Source organism: Chelonia mydas, chromosome 1, assembly GCF_015237465.2.
Source record: "Chelonia mydas isolate rCheMyd1 chromosome 1, rCheMyd1.pri.v2, whole genome shotgun sequence".
NCBI lineage: Eukaryota > Metazoa > Chordata > Testudines > Cheloniidae > Chelonia > Chelonia mydas.
This window is the reverse complement of record NC_057849.1, coordinates 31,775,667-31,793,649: the sequence shown is the minus strand read 5'-3', so window position 1 is coordinate 31,793,649 and position 17,983 is coordinate 31,775,667. Positions and strand designations below refer to the sequence as shown.

Here is a 17,983-nt window from a genome sequence, read left to right as displayed (position 1 = left end):
TCAACACCAGAGGGCCCCACCGACCCTGAACCGACAGCAGCCGATAACCCGACACAAGAGGCTCAGCCGGAGCCTGAATCCCAACATAGTTCACCAGCGGAGAGCGGTTCACAGTCAACAGAAACAGCCCCATCCCCTATATCGCTTCCAGAGGGACCAAGCCTAGGTCCACAATCCAATAAGGAACTGATGTCTCCAGCATCAAGGGAACAGTTCCAGACCGAACAGGAAGCAGATGAAAGCCTCCAGAGAGCTTGGACGGCGGCACGGAGCCACCCACCGCCTCTCAGCTCTTCTAATCGATCCAGGTTTGTTGTAGAAAGAGGACTTTTATACAAGGAAACTCTTTCTGGTGGACACCAGGAAGACTGGCATCCTCAGAGACAGTTGGTAGTTCCAACTAAATACCGGGCCAAGCTCTTGAGCTTAGCCCATGATCACCCTAGTGGCCATGCTGGGGTGAACAGGACCAAAGACCGTTTGGGGGGGTCATTCCACTGGGAGGGAATGGGCAAGGATGTTTCTACCTATGTCCAGTCTTGTGAGGTGTGCCAAAGAGTGGGAAAGCCCCAAGACCAGGTCAAAGCCCCTCTCCAGCCACTCCCCATCATTGAAGTTCCATTTCAGCGAGTAGCTGTGGATATTCTGGGTCCTTTTCCGAAAAAGACACCCAGAGGAAAGCAGTACATACTGACTTTCATGGATTTTGCCACCCGATGGCCGGAAGCAGTAGCTCTAAGCAACACCAGGGCTAAAAGTGTGTGCCAGGCACTAGCAGACATTTTTGCCAGGGTAGGTTGGCCCTCCGACATCCTCACAGATGCAGGGACCAATTTCCTGGCAGGAACTATGAAAAACCTTTGGGAAGCTCATGGGGTAAATCACTTGGTTGCCACTCCTTACCACCATCAAACAAATGGCATGGTGGAGAAGTTTAATGGAACTTTGGGGGCCATGATACGTAAATTCGTAAATGAGCACTCCAATGATTGGGACCTAGTGTTGCAGCAGTTGCTCTTTGCCTACAGAGCTGTACCACACCCCAGTTTAGGGTTTTCCCCATTTGAACTTGTATATGGCCGTGAGGTTAAGGGGCCATTGCAGTTGGTGAAGCAGCAATGGGAGGGATTTACACCTTCTCCAGGAACTAACATTCTGGACTTTGTAACCAACCTACAAAACACCCTCCGAACCTCTTTAGCCCTTGCTAAAGAAAACTTACAGGATGCTCAAAAAGAGCAAAAAGCCTGGTATGATAAACATGCCAGAGAGCGTTCCTTCAAAGTAGGGGACCAGGTCATGGTCTTAAAGGCGCTCCAGGCCCATAAAATGGAAGCATCGTGGGAAGGGCCATTCACGGTCCAGGAGCGCCTGGGAGCTGTTAATTATCTCATAGCATTCCCCACCTCCAACCGAAAGCCTAAGGTGTACCATATTAATTCTCTAAAGCCCTTTTATTCCAGAGAATTAAAGGTTTGTCAGTTTACAGCCCAGGGAGGAGACGACGCTGAGTGGCCTGAAGGTGTCTACTACGAAGGGAAATGTGCTGGTGGTGTGGAAGAGGTGAACCTCTCCATGACCCTTGGGCGTATGCAGCGACAGCAGATCCAGGAGCTGTGCACTAGCTACGCGCCAACGTTCTCAGCCACCCCAGGACTGACTGAACGGGCATATCACTCCATTGACACAGGTAATGCTCGCCCAATTAGAGTCCAACCTTACCGGGTGTCTCCTCAAGCTAGAACTGCTATAGAACGGGAGATCCGGGATATGTTACAGATGGGTGTAATCCGCCCCTCTGAAAGTGCATGGGCATCTCCAGTGGTTCTAGTTCCCAAACCAGATGGGGAAATACGTTTTTGCGTGGACTACCGTAAGCTAAATGCTGTAACTCGCCCAGACAACTATCCAATGCCACGCACAGATGAACTATTAGAGAAACTGGGACGGGCCCAGTTCATCTCTACCTTGGACTTAACCAAGGGGTACTGGCAGGTACCGCTAGATGAATCTGCCAAGGAAAGGTCAGCCTTCACCACACATCTCGGGCTGTATGAATTTAATGTACTCCCTTTCGGGCTGCGAAATGCACCCGCCACCTTCCAAAGACTTGTAGATGGTCTCCTAGCAGGATTAGGAGAATATGCAGTCGCCTACCTTGACGATGTGGCCATATTTTCGGATTCCTGGGCAGACCACCTGGAACATCTACAAAAAGTCCTTGAGCGCATAAGGGAGGCAGGACTAACTGTTAAGGCTAAGAAGTGTCAAATAGGCCTAAACAGAGTGACTTACCTTGGACACCAGGTAGGTCAAGGAACTATCAGCCCCCTACAGGCCAAAGTGGATGCTATCCAAAAGTGGCCTGTCCCAAAGTCAAAGAAACAGGTTCAATCCTTCTTAGGCTTGGCCGGTTATTACCGACGATTTGTACCGCACTACAGCCAAATCGCCGCCCCACTGACAGACCTAACCAAAAAGAAACAGCCAAATGCGGTTCAGTGGACCGAAAAGTGTCAGAAGGCCTTTAACAAGCTTAAAGCGACACTCATGTCTGACCCTGTACTAAGGGCCCCAGACTTTGACAAACCGTTCCTAGTAACCACAGATGCGTCCGAGCGTGGTGTGGGAGCAGTTTTAATGCAGAAAGGACCTGATCAAGAATTCCACCCTGTAGTGTTTCTCAGCAAAAAACTGTCTGAGAGGGAAAGCCACTGGTCAGTCACTGAAAAAGAATGTTACGCCATTGTCTACGCTCTGGAAAAGCTACGCCCATATGTTTGGGGACGGCGTTTCCACCTGCAAACCGACCATGCTGCACTGAAGTGGCTTCACACGGTCAAAGAAAATAGCAAAAAACTTCTTCGGTGGAGTTTAGCTCTCCAAGATTTTGATTTTGACATCCAACACATCTCAGGAGCTTCTAACAAAGTGGCTGATGCACTCTCCCGTGAAAGTTTCCCAGAATCAACTGGTTAAAATCGTCCTTGAGATGTAGAAAATATTGTTAGTCTTTATGTACTTGGTAGTATATTTAGAGATGCATGTGTCTTATTAACTCTGTTTTTCCTAGAGCTCCAGGAAGAAATCCCAGCCAGTGTTTCACCCTAGCTGAGATTTGGGGGGCGTGTCATAAATATAAAGGGAAGGGTAAACCCCTGTAAAATCCCTCCTGGCCAGAGGAAATCTCCTCTCACCTGTAAAGGGTTAAGAAGCTAAAGGTAACCTCGCTGGCACCTGACCAAAATGACCAATGAGGAGACAAGATAATTTCAAAAGCTGGGAGGAGGGAGAGAAACAAAGGGTATGTGTGTCTGTCTATATTTTGTCTTTGCCGGGGATAGACCAGGAATGAAGCCTTAGAACTTTTAGTAAGTAATCTAGCTAGGTACGTGTTAGATTATGATTTCTTTAAATGGCTGAGAAAAGAATTGTGCTGAATAGAATAACTATTTCTGTCTGTGTATCTTTTTTGTAACTTAAGGTTTTGCCTAGAGGGGTTCTCTATGTTTTGAATCTAATTACCCTGTAAAGTATTTACTATCCTGATTTTACAGGGGGGATTTTTTTTATTTCTATTTACTTCTATTTCTATTAAAAGTCTTCTTGTAAGAAAACTGAATGCTTTTTCATTGTTCTCAGATCCAAGGGTTTGGGTCTGTGGTCACCTATGCAAATTGGTGAGGCTTTTTATCCAACATTTCCCTGGAAAGGGGGGGTGCAAGTGTTGGGAGGATTGTTCATTGTTCTTAAGATCCAAGGGTCTGGGTCTGTAGTCACCTAGGCAAATTGGTGAGGCTTTTTACCAAACCTTGTCCAGGAAGTGGGGTGCAAGGTTTTGGGAAGTATTTTGGGGGGAAAGACGTGTCCAAACAGCTCTTCCCCAGTAACCAGTATTTGTTTGGTGGTGGTAGCGGCCAATCCAAGGACAAAGGGTGGAATATTTTGTACCTTGGGGAAGTTTTGACCTAAGCTGGTAAAGATAAGCTTAGGAGGTTTTTTTCATGCAGGTCCCCACATCTGTACCCTAGAGTTCAGAGTGGGGGAGGAACCTTGACACCCCCCGACCCACCAGCCTGGATTCTCTCTGACACTGTATTGCCAAGCCCTCCAGGCTTCAGCCTGCACCTTCACCAGCATACGTACAGGTAGAGGCACACCTAGCTGCAGTACATGCAGGCAGGCTCTTTAACCAGAGAAAGCTTCAGCTAGGGCACCTCCCAGTTCCTAAGGCATGCACCCCCTCAGGAGTATAAACCCAAAATGATACTGTCTTGCATTGCACAGGGAACTGTAGAATGTAAGCTCATAAAATTCGCCCCCTCCCTCAATGTGGAGAGGAATATGCAACCGCTTTCTCCCCCTGAGTTATGATTCCCAAACAATGGTTTTAGATAAAGCAAAAACAAATTTATTAAATACAAAAGATAGATTTTAAGTGATAGCAAACAGCTCAAAGCAGATTACCTAGCAAACAAAAAAAAACACAAACTAAGCTTAATATTCTAAATAAATTGGATATGAATAGCAGATTCTCACACAAAGAGATGATACAAGCAGGCTGCAGATTCTTAAGGGACAAGCTGCACTTACTTACAGCTTGGAATCCCCAGGTGTTCCATTCACAGGCTAAAAATCCCTTTAGCCTGGGTCCAGCACTTCCCCCAGTTCAGTCTTTGTTCCTCAGGTGTTTCCAGGAGTCTTCTTGGTGCAGAGTCACTGAAGAATCACGATGACATCACTCCCCTGCCTTATATAGCTTTTGCATATGGTGGAAACCCTTTGTTTCAAAGCTTGGTTCCCACGCCAGTCAGTGGAAAAATACTGACATCCCAAGATGAAGTCCTGCACCAGGTGACCCATCCCGATATGCAGAAAGAATAGCAAATATAGCAGGCAACCAGCTTGGCTTAACAGAGAAATCTTTGGTGAGCTTAAACACAAAATGGAAGCTTACAAGAAGTGGAAACTTGGACAGATGACTAGGGAGAAGTATAAAAAATATTGCTCGAGCATGTAGGGGTGTAATCAGGAAGGCCAAAGCACAACTGGATTTGCAGTTAGCAAGGGATGAGAAGGGTAAAAAGAAAGGTTTCTACATGTATGTTAGCAACAAGAAGGTGGTCAGGGAAAGTGTGGGACCCTTACTGAATGGGGGAAGCAACCTATTGACCGATGATGTGGAAAAAGCTGAAGTACTCAATGCTTTGTTTGCCTCGGTCTTCACAGACAAGGTCAGCTCCCAGAGTGCTGCACTGGGCAGCACAGTATGGGGAAGAGGTGAGCAGCCCTCAGTGGTGAAAGAACAAGTTAAGGTCTATTTAGAAAAGCTGGACATACACACATCCATGGGGCTGGACGGAATGCACCTGACGATGCTAAGGGAGTTGGCTAATGTGATTGCAGAGCCATTGGCCATTATCTTTGAAAACTCGTAGAGACCAGGGGAGGTCCCAGATGATTGGAAAAAGGCAAACATAGTGCCCATCTTTAAAAAAGGGAAGAAGGAGAATCCAGGGAACTACAGACTTGTCAGCACATCCCTCGGCCTGTGCAGCTTCCCGCAGCCCCCATTGGCCTGGAATGGCGACCTGCAGCTGGTGGGAGCTACGATTGCCAAACCTGCGGACATTGCAGGTAAATAAACCGTCCCAGCCCGCCAGCGGCTTTCCCTGATGGGCCGCGTGCCAAAGGTTGCAGATCCCTGCTTTAGATAGTTTAATAAAAAATAAAATATTTTATGCACTTTTAATTAAATTTTCAACGATACAGAGCAAAGCCCAAGTAAAAAATTAATCATCATCTAGTAAATAAAAAGCATATCATCACCATATTTTAACACAATAAAAGGTGTAAAAAAATAAGAATCTGAACAAATATAAATTAAGCTGTATAACTGCTTAAATAGTGTCTCCTCCTCAATAGCACCAAACAAAAAAACACCAGATTTAGTGTAAAGGCTGTATTTAGTTGCAAATCAGCATGTTTTAATGGTACCAAGCAATGGGTATCAACTTTTCTTTGGAAAAAATAACTAAAAAGTGTAAATGCAAAACCAGATTAAAAATCAATTATTTAAATCAAGGTTTTCTGCTTGCTGATTTAAAACATAATTAAAATCAGTTATTTAAATCACTGTGATTTAAATCAATCCAGCACAGAAACTGAGTGTGTTGCCATATGTTCTGGACCTGCTTTTTCCATAGCTATACTAGCAGACAGCAAGTCATAATTTTGCATTATAAATAAATTAATGAAATAAGACTCCCTAAGGAAAGCTGTGTATACACTTCCATATATATTATTTTCAAATCTCCTCTCAAACAGAAATCATATGTGACTCTTTCAACAACAAAACTAAAATGAGTCGCAGCAAAGATCTGGTGTATCACCACTATAATAACTCTACCACAGAATATTAGGTGCAAGTGGACGAAATATTTGCTTAAAAAGAACTAAAATTGTAAAAATAAAAGACTGACTGATACCAAAAGCCAGTAAGTATAATTTACTGACGTCATTTACTGCTGCTATAGTTGGAATCTAGAAGACATATTTAAACGTTTCCTGGCACCAGAAGTATACATATCATTATACATGGGAAAATTGTAAAAAAATATAAATCTTTTACAAAAAAATTTCCCAGGGGAATATAGTGACCACATTGTCAGTTCCAATTTTGTAGTATTTTTGCTTAACTTTTGTCCAGCCTGGAAATCCCAATGAGCTTTTCACACGCAAAGCTGGGTTCGTCACCGGGGTTAATTATTAGTTTGTACAACAAGGAAATAGCTAGCTGTTTGGCATGGACTGTACAAGGGTTTCGAGGCAGAGACTTGTGGGTGTAAGCTATATAAAATTCCAGTCAAACAAAAAAACAATATGCATCTGAAGGAGCTGGCATTTCCATTTATGGGCCAGTTTCTTTTTAAGGCGAAGTCAGGAAGATTACAGTACTGATGGCTTTTTCAAGGCTGATTGTTTATTAGGACTACTAATTCTTCTAATAGGAAGACGGGACAGTTTCACAGACCGTGAAATCTGGTTTTTTGTGTGCTTTTATCCTACACTACACAGATTTCACAGGGGAGACCAGCATTTCTCAAATTGGGGGTCCTGACCCAAAAGGGATTGGGGAGGTCACAAGGTTATTTTAGGTGGGGTCGCAGTATTGCCACCCTTACTTCTGAGCTGCTGCCTTCAGAGCTGGGCAGACGGAGAGTAGCGGCTGCTTACCGAGGGCCCAGCTGGGCAGGCAGCAGCACAGAAGCAAGGGTGCCAATACCATACCAGGCCATCCTTATTTCTACGCTGCTGCTGGTGGCAGCTCCGCCTTCAAGGCTGGGCTCCCGGCCAGCAGCTGCCGCTCTCCAGCTGCCCAGCTCTGAAGGCGGATCTGATGCCACTGCACAGAAGTTAGAGAAGCAGTACCGCAACCCACGCCACTACAGTCACCTTGCAACCCTCCTTTTTGCAACTCCTCCTCACAACTCCTTTTTGGGTCAGGATCCCTACAATTACAACACTGTGAAGTTTCAGATTTAAATAGCTGAAATCATGAAATTTACAATTTTTAAAATCCTATGACCATGAAATTGAGCAAAATGCACCGTGACTTTGGTAGGGCCCTATTTATACTGTACTACAGGAACAAATTCAGACATTGTTTAAGCAGGTGAAACTCCATTCAAGTCAGCTGGAAATCTACACAAACTCAAAACAAGTCGAATGTAGCCCTAACACTCTGTCTGCATGAACTTGCAGCTAGGTTAATCAAGGCATGAGACAGGTAGAGCGGCCACTAGAGAAAGGTGGGAATGGAAGAGAGTTTACCACGCAAGAAGCCATTCGATTACTTGTACTGTACGTGTATTAGTTGTGTGTATTTTTAATTCAATTTTTATCAACTTGCCATAACAGTAGGCCAGTAACAGACATTAACATTAAACAACTTAATCTTATATTGCACCTTCCATGCAATTTATCTCTTGAAATGCTTTACTGTATTAAGAATTGAGTAGACAGTATATTGACCAACTTACTGAAAAGAGCTGTGTAGAGAAATATTGTGTCTGAGTTTCTTATTTATTTCACCATACAATCAATAATTAAGGGAAGAAATTAAGAAGTATGCTGCGAACAAAGGGAAGCTTTTCATATGGTCTCCCACAGTATTCTTGCCAGCAAGTAAAAAAAAGTATGGATTGGATGAATGGACTACAAGGTGGATAGAAAGCTGGCTAGATTGTCAGGCTCAATGGGTAGTGATCAACGGCTCCATGTCTAGTTGGCAGCCGGTATCAAGCGGAGTGCCCCAGGAGTCGGTCCTGGGGCCAGTTTTGTTCAACATCTTCATTAATGATCTGGACGATTGGATGGATTGCACCCTCAACAAATTCGCGGATGACACTAAGCTTGGGGGAGAGGTAGATATGCTGGAGGGTAGGGATAGGGTACAGAGTAACCTAGAAAAATTGGAGGATTGGGCTAAAAATAAATCTGACGAGGTTCAAAAAAGACAAATGCAGAGTCCTGCACTTAGGATGGAAGAATCCCATGCACTGCTACAGGCTGGAGACCGACTGGCTAAGCGGCAGTTCTGCATAAAAAGACCTGGGAATTACCATGGGCGAGAAGCTGGATATGAGTCAACGGCTTGCCCTTGTTGCCAAAAAGGCTAACGGCATATTGGGCTGCATTAGTAGGAGCATTGCCAGCAGATCGAGGGAAGTGATTATTCCCCTCTATTCATCACTGGTGTTGCATCCAGTTTGGGGCCTCCCCACTACAGAAAGGATGTGAACAAATTGGAGAGAGTCTAGCGGAGGACAACAAAAATGATTAGGGGGCTGGGGCACATGACTTACGAGGAGAGGCTGAGGGAACTGGGCTTATTTAGTCTGCAGAAGAGACAAGTGAGAGGGGATTTGATAGCAGCCCTCAACTACCTGAAGGGGGGTTCCAAAGAGGATGGAGCTAGGCTGTTCTCAGTGGTGGAAGATGACAGAACAAGGCGCAATGGTCTCAAGTTGCAGTGGGGGAGGTCTAGGTTGGATATTAGGAAAAGCTATTTCACTAGGAGGGTGGTGAAGTTACTAGCTAGGGTGGTGGTAGAATCTCAAGAAAGAGATCTTGGAGTCATTGTGGATTGTTCTCTGAAAACATCCATTCAACGTGCAGCAGCTGTCCAAAAAGCAAACAGAATGTTGGGAATCATTAAGAAAGGGATAGATAATAAGACAGAAAATATCATATTGCCGCTATATAAATCCATGGTATGCCCACATCTTGAATACTGCATGCAGATATGGTTGCCCCATCTCAAAAAAGATATATTGGAATTGGAAAAGGTTCAGAAAAAGGCAACAAAAACGATTAGGGGTATGGAACGACTTCTGTATGAGGAGAGATTAATAAGACTGGGACTTCTCAGCTTCGAAAAGAGATGACTAAAGTGGGGATATGATAGAGGTTTATAAAATCATGACTGGTGTGGAGAAAGTCAATAAGGAAGTGTTATTTCCTCCTTCTCATAACACAAGAACTAGGAGCCACCAAATGAAATTAATAGTCAGCAGGTTTAAAACAAAAAAAATGAAGTATTTTTTCACACAATGAACAACCAACCTGTGGAACTCCTTGCCAGAGGATGTTGTGAAGGCCAAGACTAACAGGGTTCAAAAAAGCACTAGATAAATTCATGGAAGATAGGTCCATCAATGACTATTAGCCAGGATGGGCAGGGATGGTGTCCCTAGGCTCTGTTTGCCAGAAGCTGGGAATGGGCGACAGGGGATGGATCACTTGATGATAGGTTCTCCATTCTTAGAGGTTTTTAAGGCTCTGCTTGACAAAGCTCTAGCTGGGATGATTTAGTTGGTGTTGGTCCTGCTTTGAGCAGGGGGTTGGACTAGATGACCTCCTGAGGTTCTATGGAGCGGGAAAACAAAACAGAATTAACGAGAAAGAAAGATTTAAGACCCAGTTCAGTGGTCCACCTTTATTTAGAAAAACACTTAACTTAAGAAAAGCACTTAAAGATTAAGCATGATTTTAAAGGCTTTGCTGAATTGTTGCCTCGGGAACATATCAGATTAAATAGTTTATGAACTTGTATCTGGCTATGGCATTTATCAACAAGTTCAGTTGGACCAGAAACAGAGTGGTTTTTCCCCCCTAAATTACAAGATAAATGAATGTTACTTCAATTCACAAGTTAGAGGAAAGTCAAGGGTAAAGTAACCCTCTATCAAAGAACACAGAACAGTGCATGAGCCTACTTTATCTTTATTGTCAATATATCAAAGTTTAATGTTTGGAAAGGTACCTTTCCAGGGAGTCTATTCTCTTGACAATAGAAATGGTCATTATGTGCATATAGATAAAGTGAACCCTTAAAAAGGGAACAAAATGAGCTGCAACACTAGGTACACTATGATAATGACAAAGTGAAGTATCCCATTATACTGAAGCCACAAATACAGATTGTAAAACAGGCTGAAATCAGCTTGAGGGCTATAAAAATGCAATGTTCTACTTTGCAAGCCACCACCAAACTGAGCTGAACTCACCAGAAACTATAGGCTACTTGAGGATAGCCTCAAAAAGCCTAGCTTACCTGCAGGCAATATGGAATATGGCAAGTGAGCTGGGGAAGTTGCTAATGATCTGACACCAATCCAGGTAATACCACTCTAGCAGATTGTCTAGAATGACCTCACGGAACTCAACCGGCATGTCATATACTATAGTATTAGAGACCTGTGCATTACTTTGGAAATCAGTACTTTTAAGAATGACAGAGAACACAGCAGCTTTGTTGGTTGTAATAAGAAATATATGAACTTTAGTCAGCTTCAGAATACTCCATGATTAGACAAAACATCCATTAAATCAGGGGTGGGCAAACCTTTTGGCCTGAAGGCCACATCTGGGTATGGAAACTGTATGGCGGGCCATGAATGCTCACAAAATTGGAGGTTGGGATGGGGGAGGGGGTGCGGGCTCTGTGGTGGGTCCAGAAATGAGGAGTTCAGTGTGCGAGAGGGGGCTCCGAGCTGGGGCAGGAGGTAGTGGTGTGGGGGCGGAGGGCTCTGTCTAGGGGTGTGGGCTCTGGGGTGGGACTGGGGATTAGGGTTTGGGATGCAGGAGGGTGCTCCAGGCTGGGACCAAGGGGTTCCAAGGGCAGGAAGGGGATCAGAGAGGAGGGCAGGGGTTCAGGCTCCGGGTGGTGCTTACCTCAAGCAGCTCCCAGAAACAGCAGCATGTCCCCCTTCCAGCTCCTATGCGAAGGCGCCGCCAGGCAGCTCTGCCGCTGCCCTGTCTGCAGGCGCCGCCCCTGCATCTCCCCTTGGCCGTGGTTCCCGACCAATGGAAGCTGTGGGGGTGGTGCTAGGGGCAGGGGCAGCATGCCGACCCCTTGGCTGCCCCTACATGTAGGAGTCAGAGCGGGGACATGCCGGTGTTTCCGGGAGCCATGCAGAGCAACGTACACACTGAGCAGAGCAAGCCCCCGACCCCACTCTCCGACTGGAGCACCGGAGCAGGGCAAGCCCCACACCCTGCTCCCTGGCGGGAGCTCAAGGGCCAGATTAAAATGTCTGAAGGGCTGGATGCGGCCCCCAGGCCGTAGTTTGCCCACCCCTGCATTAAATACTAAACTCATTCATCCCACCTTTACCAACATACAGGGCATCCTGCCAGAGAGTTTTAAAATTATGTTTTTACAATTTATCCTGACAAGTTTTCATTACAAGCCACTTTAACGATGGGAAAGGACTTATCAACTTTTATTTCCATCTGAAAATTGTATATCTACTCTAGCGTTACAATTAACACCTAGGATTTAGATAATTGTAAAATTAGAAAAAGAAATATTTCTCTCCATCTTTTCAATTTAAGTAGAGCCAGTTTCACTGTTTCTCCTACATATTTATTATGGAAGGACCTACTCCAAAACCCTTTGAAGTCTGTGGAAAGATTCTCATGGACTTCAGTCGGCCGTGCATCAGGTGCTCAGTTTCTCCCTTCCCAGAAAGGACCCTCTTAAACAACAGCAAGACAACATGAAGATCCATATACAATCAAATTCCTTTTAAAAGTTTTAAACAAAACGCAAAAGAGGTACATCAACACTCACTGAAACTCTTGAAATGCAAAGTTTCTGAGTTTCATAAAGCTCTACTTGTAAGCAATTTCTGAGAGGGTATCTATATATCAGAGAATATTAATACTAGTTCATCAAAGAAACGTGGGACAGAGTAAATGAAAACAGTAGTTTTCCAAGATTGCATAACAGACTGTTAAGGCTTGAAGACCGAAACGCAAAAGTCCGTCATTACATTAATTATTTACTCAGGTGTTTGATTAGATTTTTCAACTCAAACAAAACAGCCTTGCTATAACACTGCATTGATTTTAAAAGCTAAGATAGAATAGGTAAAGCATATAAACAAGCCAAAAGACCTCTAACAAATATTGCTTCTCCATGAGAACTTTAGTTCTTGTAAACTGCTGTTACTTGCCAGAGAAGTGATGGTGTTTTTGCAGTCCTCCTTTATACCAAAATCCACCCGTGGGTACGAAAACAAATTTTTTATTTTTTCCCCATAGTCAGTGATAAACACAGACACTTCCAAAGTCATCTTGTTATCAAGTTACCCTGGCATTACTCTCCTGGAGTCAAATCTCTGTATCTGGCCACTAACAGAAAGCTGTTTGAACAGAGCTGGGAGGAGAGTGGTAGTTCTTTCTAGAAATAAAAGATCTCAGCTTTGGAGGACTCAGCAGTACTACAGCAATGAGCACTTCCGAATAGCATATGTACAATAAAATGAGTGATGTCAAACGAAGGAAATTCTTCCATAAGGCTCTTAAGCTAATTAAGGCTTGCAGAACAAATCATTTTAATCATCATAGAACTGGTTTTTTTGCCCAGAGAATGGGAAAGTGGTTGAGATTAAGGTATCAATCCTGCAAGCACTGAACTCAGTGGGATTACTCACATGTGTGAAGTTTAACACATACACCTCTACCCCGATATAACGCGACCCAATATAACACGAATTCAGATATAACACGGTAAAGCAGCACTCCGGGAGGGGGGGCAGGGCTGTGAACTCCGGTGGATCAAAGCAAGTTCAAAATATCATGCGGTTTCACCTATAACGCGATAAGATTTTTTGGCTCCCGAGCACAGCGTTATATCGGGGTAGAGGTGTATAAGTGTTTGCAAGATTGGGGCCAAAATTAGTGCATCCAAATAACACTATCCACACAGGTTTCAGAGTAACAGCCGTGTTAGTCTGTATTCGCAAAAAGAAAAGGAGTACTTGTGGCACCTTAGAGACTAACCAATTTATTTGAGCATGAGCTTTCGTGAGCTACAGCTCACTTCATCCACACACACTCACCTCCACCTCTACCCTCTTTAGGTTACCAGTTAAGAAGAAATTTCTTGTTCATATTTTATTTAGTTTCAAAACAATCAGCGAAGTGCCTGTCAATTCCAGATGTGAACACAAATTAATCTGGCTCAGAAAAGCACTAAGCACCCACTGATAAGAAAAGTTGTACAGGCTCAACACCACACAGGATCAGGGCCAGTTTGGTTTTGCCAGCTATCTAGCTTGAGACACTTTCATCTATATAGTTGTGTCAAACCCATACAGAGAGAAAAGAAAAAAAAAAAAACTTACATGCTTGCAAGAAGAAACAACTTTTTCTCTCTCTTAGTTTACGAGTATTTGAAGTTTATGACTGGTGATTTCTTTGAAATCTCCTGTTTTAAACACAGACCAAATCTAAAATCAATCTACAAACTAACTAAACAAGCTTTAGCTAATCTGTAGCATCAAAGTTCCTGGCTATATTGTAAATCCATGGTACATGGTAAAACTATATAAATCCATGGTACGCCCACATCTTGAATACTGCATGCAGATGTGGTCACTCCATCTCAAAAGAGATATATTGGAACTGGAAAAGGTTCAGAAAAGGACAACAAAAATCATTAGGGGCATGGAACAGCTTTCATGTAAGGAGTGATTAATAAGATTGGCAAAAAGAAAAGGAGGACTTATGGCACCTTAGAGACTAACAAATTAGCTGGTCTCTAGGATGCCACAAGTCCTCCTTTTCTTTTTGCGGATACAGACTAACACGGCTGCTACTCTGAAACCTGTAATAAGATTGGGGCTTTTCGGCTTGGAAAAGAGACGGCTAAGGGGGGATATGATAGAGGTTTATAATACCATGATTGGTGTGAAGAAAGTCAATAAGGAAGTGTTATTTCCTCCTTCTCATAACACAAGAACTAGGGGCACCAAATGAAATTAATAGGCAGCAGGTTTAAAACAAACAAAAGGAAGTATTTTTTCACAGAACGAACAATCAACCTGTGGAACTCCTTGTGAAGGCCAAGACTAACAGGGTTCAAAAAAGAACTAGATAAATTCATGGAGGATAGGTCCATCAAAGGCTATTAGCCAGGATGGGCAGGGATGGTGTCCCTAGCCTCTGTTTGCCAGAAGCTGGGAATGGGCGACAGGGGATGGATCACTTGATGATTACCTGCTCTGTTCATTCCCTCTGGGGCACCTGGATTTGGCCACTGTTGGAAGATAGGATACTGGACTAGATGGACCTTTGGTCTGACCCAGTATGGCCGTTCTTATGTTCTTATATATACCTGCACATTTTCTACATAAACAAAGATCTGAGAGTCTGAAAATTTAATTCAGTATGTACTTGCATAAAATCAAGTGCTTAGACCCAAGCTAATCCCGAGAGTAGATGTGTGCAAATGTATTTAGGTTTATAGTACATATCACCAAAGCGTCTGATTGTTTATTTATATAAATACAAATACCTTATCTATATTATACCTATAATGAGCAGTGGAAATTGTCAATAACACTGTTGCCCACCTATAATATTTGCAAGTTCAAATCCTGTTCTGAGCAATGAGGCAAATGTCAGAGCACAAGAAACAGTGAGATTTACTAGTACAGATGTGTGGGAAGCTTGTTGTAACATCTGCTCACAGCTTGCCAGGCTCAGTGATACTGCAAATGCTCACTTTTATAAGTATTAAATAATCATTTTGAGAAAAATGTATGTGAAGACGTAGCACATTATGGTAGAGATATGCAACATTTAACAACCGAAGGAAAAAGCAAGAGAAACTGTATGTCATCAACTCCTCTGGTCAAGCAATAGCTCTGACCAAATATGTCTGATCAACAGGCAAAAGGGATCATCCAGTCTGACTAAATGATAAGAAGTGGATGACAATGGCTAGAGGGGAAAAAAGGTGCAAAATGGAAGCAGTAACACCAGAAATAACCTTTAATGTTTGCTCTACATTCTTCAGACTCAACTCGAACAAGATACCCATTTCTCAGAACACATTAAGAGCCCCCTTCACCATTCAATGAAAGTACCCGGAACTTCAGGGAAAGTGAAACATTAAGCTATTTAGTTTACTCCTTCCTTCACTATCTTCTTAAACATAGTTACGTTGAAGTCAAAAAGCTATACAGCTTATATTTCAAAAACAAACATCCATTAAAAAAATATACAACAAAACCAGAAAAGTTACAAATACTCTCTCACACTCAAAGTCATTAGAAATTCAATTTGTTGCTTTGGCCATTTAACATATAATTTTTCCATCACTGTTTAGAATCACCACTTCAGGATACCAGTTCGCTACTGACGAATGCAAATACTGAGAAAGTGTGATAGGTGTGAGTTTATAATGACATTCTCGATCTGAATTTTGATCCCCACAAATCTATGTGGGACTTATTCCCCTCACTTGCTGGGAAGATTTCCCTCCTGGCAGCCTTACCATGTATGTTTTAACTGCTGCACACATGTGAAAATACATACTACATGGGCACACAGATGCAGCTTTCATTATCAAGGAATCATACTGTTATCTAAAGTGTCACTGTGTTCTTAAAGCACTTGAATTTATCAGGAATGAGTTGGGTCTTAGACAGGGCACAATTACCACCCGCTCCTAAAACACACACAGCTGAACACTGGGGTCTCTTCAGAAACACACCAGGTATGCAAAAAGACAAGAAAAAAGACATGCAAGTCAAGACTGAAGGTCTCACCCCCACGCTTTGATCCATCTCCCTGAAGGAGGTGGGGGACAAAAACTTCAGCAAACTTTGTGTTTTGGCTGCCAGCAGGGGAGCCCTTTCCCTACATCCATTCAAACAAAAGAAGCCTCTTTCTCCCACACCCTCCTCTCCCTAAATCCCCCCGCCCCAGATATGCCCTGTCCCGCTTCCAACCCCCTACTCACTCCTGAAGGCCCCGATGAGCAGGCTGCCGTCCTTGATCAGCTCCTTGATGAACTTGTTGGTCCTTTCCAGCTCAATCTCGTGACACTGCAGCCGCTCTCTGAAATCCGGGCTGTCCAAGTAGGAATCGCTGAACTCCAGAGTGGGCAGCCCCATGGCAGCAGCGGCACCAGCCCCGCTGCCAAGGGGGGCCAGGCGAGGCTGAGCAGAGAGCAGCAGCGGGGGGCTTGGGGGGAGTAGAGGGGAACTTGCAGGAGAGCGCGTCCCCCCTCCCCTCCCAGGGGAAGTTTGCTTCTCTCACGAGCCGGCCCCCTTGAGTCTGGCCCGGCCCCGTAGCAAAGCAGGCGGCGGCTACAGCAGCGCTCCTGAGTTGCTGTCAGCTGCTCACATTCTTCCTCCAGGGCATTACGGGCTCCCCGGGGCCAGCGCGCCTGCCGCTTAGACGTTTCCGGCAGCTCTCGGCTCTGTCTCCTCCTTGAATCTGAGCCGCCCCTGGCCTGGCCGGGGAAAGCCGCCTCCCCGCCCAGCATACACACACGCCGGGGAGGAGGGACGCCCGGGCAGTCAGTCCCCGCCCCGTCGCGGCGAGGGCGCCCTGCGTCGCTCCCCGCCTGTGTGCCCGGCCCAGCAGGGAGAGGGTGCCCGGTGCCCGGAGTCCCCGGGACACGGGCGCTGCTGCGCGGAGCTGCGGCCCCTCCTCACCCAGCGCTTCCAGAGCCCTCTGGCCATGCCGGAGCAGGGAGAGCAGTGGGGCGCGGTGGGGGCAGGGCGGCATGTGGGGGTGGAGGAGGCAAACGTTGCGCCTAACTTGACTCCCATCCACACACGAAAGTCTGTAGTTCGAGTTAAATGGTGCTTTAAGCTCGAGTAGCAGGCCCAGTGGGGAAGGGGGCTGGTTTCCAGGACAGAGGCTCCTCAAGCCAATCCACCACCCCAGACAAAACTTCAGTTTGCTGCCTTCTTCCTACCCCTTTAGAAGTTTGCAACAGGCACCCTCTGCCCCTCCCCTTCCTTATCCTCCACCCCCCAGGACTGGGGCCCTCCCTTCCCCTGGAGCCACTCAGCTCAAACACACCTCAGCCTTCACACACTACAATGCTGTCCACTCCCCCAGCTCAGCCCACACACACCATCTGGCCCCCAGAATGCCACATCCTTGAACCAGCCCCTAGCAACCCCCACCTGGCTCCCACTCTGCCCCTATGTCTTTCTGGATGAGCCCCTTCCTGTCAGGTCCATAGCACAGGGCAAGTCCAGGGCAGGGCCCATAGTGCCAGGCATGGAGTCGGAGGTGTGGGCTGGGTGCCAACATGGAGCTGAAGCAAGAGCAGCGTTTAGCTGCTCAGTGCCTCAGCCACAGCCACGATCTCACTTGTGTGCGGGCAGGGGGTGGCTGAGGTGTGAGGAGCACACAGGAGCACTTCCCTAGCACCTCAGTTGGAGGCCACTTTCTGCTCCTTTGAGCCCCAGCTGGTGGCCATCCCATCCCAGGTAGCCCCACCATCTTTATCCCCTGCCACCACCAGTGGAAGGAAATAGGGAGGTCCCAGCATGTGTAGCCCTCAGAAATCTGCCTCCCTAAGCAGCTGCCTACCTTGCCTATGCCCCAGAGCAGCCTCTGGGCAGGGAGGTTGAAACTCACTATAGTACAGTGATGCAGTAGC

The 17,983-nt window shown here is 45.3% G+C and overlaps 1 protein-coding gene across 3 annotated transcripts in view; it reads right to left on the bottom strand.

Annotated features, from left to right (window-relative positions):
* The window catches only part of ARHGAP42 (Rho GTPase activating protein 42), a 308,234-nt gene extending 290,929 nt beyond the window's left edge, over positions 1–17,305 (bottom strand). The window contains exon 1 of one of the 3 annotated variants that reach the window (XM_027821863.3): positions 16,322–17,305. In XM_027821863.3, coding sequence (XP_027677664.1) covers positions 16,322–16,475 — 154 coding nt within the window. In that variant the 5' untranslated portion in view covers positions 16,476–17,305. The remainder of the gene's footprint in view (positions 1–16,321) is intronic. The other 2 variants (XM_043529366.1, XM_043529362.1) reach the window with 2 other exon arrangements.
* Positions 17,306–17,983: the final 678 nt, after the last annotated feature.